The 9,302-nt window shown below is 45.3% G+C and overlaps 1 protein-coding gene across 4 annotated transcripts in view; it reads left to right on the top strand.

Annotated features, from left to right (window-relative positions):
- Nucleotides 1–6,422: 6,422 nt before the first annotated feature.
- stxbp5a (syntaxin binding protein 5a (tomosyn)) overlaps nt 6,423–9,302 on the top strand; it is a 43,604-nt gene continuing 40,724 nt past the window's right edge. For all 4 annotated transcript variants that reach the window (XM_077587029.1, XM_077587028.1, XM_077587027.1 and 1 more), the window contains exons 1-3: nt 6,423–6,790; nt 6,872–7,047; nt 9,079–9,176. In XM_077587029.1, the coding sequence (XP_077443155.1) occupies nt 6,880–7,047; nt 9,079–9,176 (266 nt within the window). In that variant the 5' untranslated portion in view covers nt 6,423–6,790; nt 6,872–6,879. The remainder of the gene's footprint in view (nt 6,791–6,871; nt 7,048–9,078; nt 9,177–9,302) is intronic.

The raw sequence follows: 9,302 nt of genomic DNA, 5'->3' as shown, positions 1-9,302 counted from the left end.
CAAGAGGTCAAGCCTCCGGGGCCGTGTGTGCTGATAGAAAATGGAGGAACACGACCTTTCAAAGAGAAGAACCTGCGCTACCTGTACTTAAGACCGGCGCAGAAAGCGAAAGGTCTCACCTCTATGGTGATGGAACAAAATCACTGGGGAGGAAAGGCTGCAGCTAACAGAGTGGCAAGCAAGCCTTTTCCCCTTGTAAAAGCCCCCCACCCCATTAGCCTGTCTAGCCCCCGCCTTGGTGGGTGCACACATTTTACAAGCTGCAGCCAGCACTGGAGGCCGGACAAAATGGCAGACATCCTAACTTGATTGTGACCTCATTCATGTAAACTGGGCTATTCCTCTTCTCGTAATTGCCTCTCCTTGACTTCACTGTCTCTGCGCTTGTAGGCTGGCTGACCTCCAGCGGCGCCAGAGTTAGACAGACCTTTGGACCCCGAATTTCTTTTATTTTGTGGAGAAAATAGGATTGTGAGAGGACTAGCAAACACTCGGAAACCTTCAGATTGAAGGAGCTCACCAGCAAGGACTGCCTTGTCATTACTACCTATTATGAAGTACCCCTCAAAAAAGATTAGCGTTCCTCTGAAATCTCACTTATTTCCCCTGAGGTCTCGCTTATCAATGTCTGAAGATCCCGCCTTGACTACCTAATAATTGTAAAGATAAGCCCACTCTTATTTGAAGGTCAAACAGCGTCAATATTTGCTCAGAGTGCTTCCGTCTTGGGGACGCGGATCAACTTGTAAGTATGGTTTGACAGTGTCAAATGTTGACAGCTGTCCTTCACATACTTAGGGGATGTACGGGGGAGGCTTATGTTATTTTGTCTTAAATGACAAGTGTCCTCTGTGCATGGAGACCTGTCTGTCTCATTTAAATCAAACAAGATGGCAACGTTCCATAGCAGCCCGGCACGTGATGTCGCACTGGCTGTGGATTGTCCGTAGTCCTGACAAACAAGTGACTTGGCTGCAGCTGATCTTCATTCCAACTGTCGTCAGGCAGTTTTTGTGTCTTCATTTGTGGTCGCGCAAAGATAAAAGGAGGATGTGTCGAAGCGTATGCGACTTCCCACTTTGTGTTTGTTCAAATCGAGGTTTAATTGGTTTTGTGTGGAAGACGACTAAATTAATCCAGTGATTGCCGTTTACACACCAGAGCCCAGGGAATGTCAGCTCGCCGGTCGCTCCCGCTGGATTGGTTTGCACAGCGGTAACTTTGGGAGGATTATTGCACCACTTTATTTGCCATCCGAGGCTCGTGGGCTGCTTTGCTTGTTCGTTTTCCTTCATCGGGCCTTTGCGGAGGTGGCGAAAGAAAATTTAAGCTTGCTTTATGACTCTGGAATTTGAGTACCGAAGTAGTTCACATCACTTTGAAATGGCCGTAAACGGACAGAAGAGGTAAGGGGACGTAGAGAAAGCACAAAGGGGAAATAGTGGCACAAAAAGATCATGTATCATATAACCAATAGATTAGGATGAGAAAGGACAGGTCAGATTAGGGTGTGGTAGGGCAAGGTAAGTGCACAAGCCAAATTAATGATATATATAATAGGATAACACATTGTCTTTTGTAGAATTTTCCTAGTAAATCCTTCCAGAGTGCCTCAGAAAAACCAACGTGACAGGAGCCCGTCTTTCAGACTCATTCCTACCAAGCCCTTGTGTCATAACCATGGCAACGCTGGCACTGCCCTTTCCCTGAACAGTGGCGTCCATCTGCTCCACGGTACGAGCGGGTCAGATTATCGCCTTATCTGAACGGGCACCAGCTGTGGCGCCCCGAGTGCGATCGAACAGACATATTGTACTGAGCTATTTGCGCAAATGCATTCTCACCCAGTGCATTTACAGTCATTTCGACCTCATTCTGCTTTTCAGAGCTACGTGTGTCATTGTATACATTGTTGGGCTCAGTGCCGTTCTGCCTCTCACCACAAGATGTTCCCCCTGACTTTGGAAAGTGATTTCCTGTTTTACTTTGAAAGCAAACACCAAGGTTGTTTTGCTTCCGAGCTTTTGTGCATTTCTTGCACGAATGCAATTCGTAGACACCTATTCCAGATGTACCATGTTTTCCAATGTATGATTTGTGTGTGAGATTTGAAGTCTTAGATTGGTCGCAGACCGGTTATTCTGGTCACTACCGACCATGTCGCTTTTAAAATTAGAGCTTGTAGATTTTTGACCTTGAATGGGCGGCTTAGAAGGTCTACCTTATCTGAGGGTTCCTCCTTTCGGTGGACATTTTTGTCTGCTGTTATCCAAAGTCAAGATATTGACTCTTGGTTCCCACATATGCTTTTGGACTTTGGCCCCTCTGTCCCCATTGGCAACTTCACACAAATCTGATCATTCATAAAGATTCTTGAGTTTTTACTCAGTGCCGGTTGAATTATAAATCTGTTTTATTTCTCCATCAACAAGTCATCATCTTTTTTATCCCTGTCGTCAGTATTAATGCAACCCTGTTGGGTTATTGGCAATAGGAGGGACCACGTTTTGAGGGATGTTGAATCATTCTTCATCTGACTCATTTATTCGAGTTTGACATTGCGACAATTGATGGTCTATGGCTCATTAACTTGCCATTTGTTGGGGAGCATTGTCAGTTTTGTGTTTTTAATGTTCTCGTATTGCCGTGGAGCTCTCACGATCTCATGTATTTTGTTTTTGTTTTTTTTATTTCTGGTCTTTGTGTGGTCTAGCTTGTTAGTGCTTCAAATCAACCACTTGGTTGCTTGCTACAACCTCCTGGGCATTACAGTAGGTGCTACACTCAGGTGCTCAGCTATTCGCTTGATTTAACTACAGCTGTCAGTGACGATAGAAAAACCCCGAGCCTTCTGTTCACTGCACAGGAAGCTTCAACTCTATATAACCTCACCCTGGTGTTTCTTTGCCACTTTCTCCAAACAGCACTCTGTTGCTTCAGGGTCAAATGTGTCTGGGACTATGATGTCGAGCTATACCAAAGACTAGACTGGGTGATGTCATGGATGCGTCGGTCAGTACTATTTAGCCTGACTTGATGATAATTTCCCGTGGCTGAATAAGGCCAATGTATGGCATAGTAGTAGTAGTAGTGTGTATAAACTGCTTAATTATTTTCACCAAACTGCTGACTTGGACCACTATTGCAGAAAGCTGTGTAAAAAAAAAATAGAACTAAAAAGTAGGTCCTATCGTTTCTACCTAGCTATTCTAGAATAGAATCCACTGTATTAATATTGTTCAAAATGTATGTCATTACAATAGTTAAACCAGTGAGTAAATCTTATTTCCACTGTATCTGGTAAGTACCAAAATCTGAAGAAGCACAGGTTCTTCTTTTTTTGTAAAAAGTATGTTGCAGCAGTAATCCAAAATTCTGCCGAGATATGAATTCACAAACTTTTGTTGCAGCCGAAACCCTTTTTTTTAGTTCTCTGGGGATAGTTTTAACACGTGAGGGCATATTCATGCGTTCTGTGTGATACTGCAAATTGTCATTAGGCCATGGCAACTTTCTCAAGCTGTCCAGCAGTGCCTTTATTTTAAATTCTTTTATTTTATTTTTATTAATTGGGTAGCTTGTGGCCACCTAAGGCCAACTTGTCACCGCTCATGCGTTTAGACTAATTCTGCTCACCATCGTTGTCATGTCCCACTTTATCCCAGCTAACCTCTGCCCCTGGAATTAGCACTGGATTAGCCCTTTGCTCATATGCATAATGGAACTTCATGTTCCCCATTTGCATATTTTCCACGCGTTATTGTGCCGAATTGTAATCCCCCGGGGAAAGGATGCGCTGAACTGATAACACATGCAGATGCCCCCGAAAGATAGATAGGTTTATAGCCATTACGTGCAGCAATGTTCCCTTGGAAAACACGCTTATGTGACATTGACTAGACTGACAGCGAGTGGACAGTGAAATTCGCAGCATGCTGGCAAGATACAAGCTTCATATCAATCAATCACGCGTTATGTAGGTGTGAAGTGGGAGTGAGCCACGCGAGGAGGCGGCAGCAGCTGGATTCGCATGAATAAAGGAGAAGATTCAGGAGATTGTGCAGCTCTAGTTAAGTCAGAATGGAATTGTGGTGTTTTGCGGATTTTCACAGGACACCTGGAAATGGCTAGTCTCAGAAACTATGGCAGTTTTCAGTTTTTTCTGTCGCAATATGTCAGCAGATGTGCAGTGTTCAATCACTGTTAGCTTATCTGGGGACTGCAGTGCAGTGTTGTCATTTTTATTGTTGTGGATGAAATGTGACACATGTCACACAAACACTCAACATGACCAGTTTCTCCTTTATTTCCGCGTGTAAACATTGATAGATCCAGAAATGGTTCCGTTCCGATTCACCCCATACAAATAAAGATTTGATATTGGAACTATTCAGACAGGCTTACCAATGTTGGAACAAAAGGTTTTCTTAGCAAATTGGCACTGGGGGGAAAAAGGCTCGTGATAACCTATCGCAGAGGATAATTCTTCAAGAAAGTCAGTCATCAGGCCTTTTCTGGCCTTCATTGGAACGGGATATTAAAATCCATGTTTTTCAATGGCAAACTTTGGTGAGCTTTGAAGCATTTGTTGAATCAAAAAATGATAGGCTGATCAACCAACCCATCAGGGAGTTTTATCAAAGCATCCGAACACGGCAGTCAGACCTGTACACACAATGCAAGGAGATGAATGGTCCCTCCGCCACATAATAGCACCAAATGAAATCACTGATGTTACTATCACCCGCCAACGGTCCTCCCCTTTCGCACAATGTACGCACGTCTTGGAAGAACTTCTTTGTTCCCGCCGCTTAATATATTCACCATATCACGGCCGTTACGTCTGGTCAATTTCAGTTCATTATGCGAATGAGCGTTTTCCCTGACCCAATCGAATAAAGAATAAGCTTGGTTTCTTTTCATGTCCATGACGCCTTCTTGACCTGCTGAGGGCCTCACATGTAAACAAAAAGCAGATGGAGCATTGCCTTATATGGTAATAGCACATGAGATCAGGTGTCAGAAGTAGCACGAATGTATTATTTCCACTAGGAAGCTTGCCCCCAAATCACGGGCATCCCGTGGCCCAGGTGCAATGGGACACCTGCCCAATATGGCTTACTCAACTGGTGGTGGGTTTATTCAGGCGTATATTGCAGCTGCACCCTCAAGTTGACTCCATCGTGTCTTTTCAGAGAAATGATTTGACCAACCCTAGTAGTCATTTCCCTTCCCAGAGGTTTAGGTTTCAATTCCTTTCCCTGGCGAGCTTCTCCAAGTATCCTTGAGCCCAATACTGAACCCCACGTTTCTCCTGGTGCTGCTTGATCAGTAGGTAAGTGAGGACATAGTGTCAAAGTACTACGTTGAAAGTTGAAAAGTTCTATTGTAAGTTCATGTCCATGATGTGTGTAGACTGAATATTTTAACATTAATTGTGTCGTTGGCTTTGACTTGCATTTAATTCCGCAGGAACCTTCATTTGTAATTAGTCATGCATCCTTTCAGTACATACTTTATTCTTTCTCTTTAATTAGCCTTGGGCTAATTTTTCAACGGTCCTTACCCTCTTGACTTGGTCTTAGCCCTTCAAGGTCTTAACATTTTCTTAGCATTGACTTAATCCTTGAGTTGTTCTCCAGTCTGTGAAAGTTTTATCCTTCACTCCGTCTCGGCTTCAGCTTTGGTCCATGACATGATCTCCACCCCGTGATCTATTGGTAAACTCATTCTTATCGCCTCCTTGTTAGTGTTCCTGGCTTAGACCTAAACGTCAAAACTGCAAAATCCTGTTCATGCATTGGTTTCAACCTGCCTTAAGCTTGCTCGTGACTTTGTCTCAAAGTCTTGAGCTCGACATAGTCTCAAACCGCCTTCAGGTAAGTCTTGACTTCAGGTAAGCCTTCCCTAAATCTCTTTCCAAAATTGGTCTGAGCATCTTAAAATTCTGGCCGTGACTTGGTCTCAATGCCATAAAAGCTTGATTTACCTTGACCTTACTTAGTCTTGATTCAGTCTAAACTGTACGTAATTTTTTCTCCTGACTTCATCTCAGCTTACTTGGTCCTGATTCCAACTCTAACCAGACAATGTTTATCGGTAGATATTTGCTCATCTAATTTTCCCCCATAAACAGTATCTCTTGTGATTTCAATGTTTGGCTTTGCTCTAAGTCCTGCCACACGTAGGCACAGCAATTATCTTCAAGCATGTTTAATGTAAATAGAAAAAAAATATCCTACTTAGTTACTCACATTGGGGACCCGATCCATTTCACCGCAGCATCAGCGGGTGCAACGGAGAACAACTCAGGCGTGCGTGAGAGCGGATGTGACTGGATTGATGGAGGGAGGGGCGTCGTTGAGAGAGAGAGGAGAGAGAGTGGATGGTTGGGGGCCGGGTGGGAAAGCGGCAATGTGGCGGGATTCTGCGTCCGACAGATGCGCATGCGCACAGCAAGGGAGAGCAAGAGATAGAGCGAGGGAGAGTAGGGGAGGGGGCAAGCAGAGGAGGAATAGCCGAGACGCAGTGGGGCCACGGTCCGAGTACGTCGCTGCACCGACCGACTCACTCGCCAGCATCTCTGCAGCTTATTCCCTTTACCCTCCTCCTGGCCTTTTTTTTCCTCTTTTCGTTCCTTTTTGGGTTTGGTTTTTTTTGCTGATTGAAAAGAAGACCGTGCGGCTCCAGCCTGGCAGCATGGAGACCTGGCAGGAAAGCACGCACTAAAAACGTGAGATTTACCGGGTGGAGATAGAGGAAGAGAGCGAGCGAGAGACTACGTGTGCACGTAAGTGGCCATTCTCCATCCTCAACCCCCGCCTCCTTGCATCTCCACTCATGCCCAACGTGTGCTCCCTTCCTTCCGCAGTGACAAAAATGAAGAAGTTCAACATCAGGAAGGTGTTGGATGGCTTGAAAGAGGCGTCCTCCTCCTCCCTATCCTCCCCCGCCCCTTCCTCTTCTAACCCTTCGGTTCAAGCGGGTCCGCAGGAGAACCATCTGGTCCAGGAGCATCTCCAGTCCGAGCATTTCCAGCTCTGTAAGGTAAAACGAAAAACGTGAGGCGGGGTGGGTAGCTCATCCATCGGCTACGGTCATCTGCTGGGTCATGCTAGATTCAAACTGGAGGGTGATTTTAGACTTAATTAGGGAAATGTTTCCCCACCCCCTTTTTTATTAACAGTTTCTTTGGGGTTTTGTTTGTTTTCAAGAATTACACAGACTGCATCACACCCTCCCTCATGGGTTGCGGGTCTTAGGATTGATACTTATGGCACAGGAACTTAAATGCACGTTGCTATTGAATCACTACGTTCTTTCTACATTCACATTTCGGCGTGCACGCGGTTTTGGCATGAACTGTCATATCAAAGGGGATGGGCCACGTTGATCCTCTCTTGCATAATCAGCTTGCTTTGGATTAGTGGAACAGTGGGGAATGGGATCTCGCTGGAACTGTGTGTGGAATGCGTGTTCCGTCTTTCTCCATTCTCTCCATTGGGCACTTTACCCAACGTCATTGATCTGATCTGGGCGGGGAGCGGGGAGTGCTGAAGTGGGTTCTGTTAGTAAAATTACTGGGAGGAAGGTTCCCCCCCTGTTCCTTTTCTCCAGCCTTCACAATAGCAGGCATGTGGATGGGGTTAATAATGCAGCACGCACCCGGCACACTCTGTGCTTTTATTTCTTTCTGTGCCCTGTGGTGTGTGAAGTCGGAAGATGTGGTTGCATACAGTATGCTCCGGGCAATGTAAGTTGTGACTGTGACAAATGTATACAGTCAAATGTGGATTCATTGTTCTACTCCACATGCTCCACAGTCTCCGCTTTTCTGCTGAAAGAAGCAGCACCTGACTGGAACCTCTTAGTCACCGGATCAGTGAAAAGGCGTCTTTCTGATCAGGTGGATTGAAAACTTGGACCCTGGGCAGCGCTTTGTGAATAGTTGGCCCACACCTGCGCTAGATCAAGGGTCGCAACCTTGTAGGCCAAGGGCTCTTGGAAGCCTGCGGGACAATACTTTGTGGTCCCCAACTTAGCCAAAGTCAGTAGGCGACGTCACTCACTTGGATGAAATATCATTCTCAAGTGAACTTTGGTTGTAGGACAATACATCGTGGAACATTTCTGGATGAGTAGCAGAATGTTCAAGTTAGAAAAACCCAGCTCCCCCGAGATAAGATGATCATTCCCCTTCTACTCCTCTTCAATGAAGCTCATCAAAACAAGCATTGGCGAACTGAAGGACTGTCTTTATGAGAATGGCGTTTACATTGTGTATACATATACCCGAATGGACAGGTTGATGCAATAGACCGATAAAGGTTTGCACCCCGGGGTTAAAAATATGGGATGTCGGCATTGTACGGCCTTACTGCATTTTTGTGGATATTTATTCTGATATGTGCCTGCATAACAGACATCCAATTTAATGACTACCCCTCTATCAGTGTGAATCGCAACACCTGTCATTGCCTTTTGCGGGTAGATGTACCTAAAGTTGGGGCCGGGAACGCAATTCACACCACAACGACGGCAGGTGTCTGTGCTGCGCCGGGTGCCACTTACATAACATCCTTAACCGTCTGCCACTGAGCAAACAAACACGGGCCTCTGCCAGATGACTGATGTCATAAAGCTACAGTTGCAACCCTTCAGTGGAGCAGAGCGGTAAAACAATCCATCCCACCCTCCAAAAAAGAGTCGGTTAAATCATTGCCTTTGCTTCAAATTCCCCATATCTTTAGGCAACTATCAGCACATCTATGTGGGAGGCGGCGAGGGAGAGAAAAGCAAAAAACACAGAGAAGTGATAACAGAGAAAATCTCAGAATAAGGCTGTGATTATAAAAGCATTCCAAATGCAGTGTATTTCAAGTGATTGTCATAACGTCTTTGATCGGTACTACACGATGAAAAACTGACTATGTAGGTCACTATATATGACTATTTCAGAATTTTCCACTTTCAGTCCATCTGCTGTGTATGTTTACCCCAGCCAGGTGTGCAATATCATTTCCCAAAGTAACCATGCAGCTGGCAAATGCTAATTGAAACTTTGCCATCTGTGCGCAGACGGTCCGTCATGGCTTCCCGTACCAGCCGTCGTCCATGGCGTTCGACCCTGTGCAGAAGATCCTGGCCTTCGGCACTCAGAGCGGCGCGCTCAGATTGTATCCTTTTTGAAGAGCTTTCAAAATTTGAGGTCCCTGAATCCTACCGGGAGCTGCTGGCAGGTAAGCAAATGTCCAAAGTGCTTATTTTTTGTTAGCGATGGCAGGGCTTGCCTACTCTTCAGG

The sequence above is a fragment of the Stigmatopora argus genome, chromosome 19 (genome assembly GCF_051989625.1).
Source record: "Stigmatopora argus isolate UIUO_Sarg chromosome 19, RoL_Sarg_1.0, whole genome shotgun sequence".
Lineage (NCBI taxonomy): Eukaryota > Metazoa > Chordata > Actinopteri > Syngnathiformes > Syngnathidae > Stigmatopora > Stigmatopora argus.
Note: the sequence above shows the minus strand (reverse complement) of the source record. Positions and strands in the feature narration are given on the sequence as shown.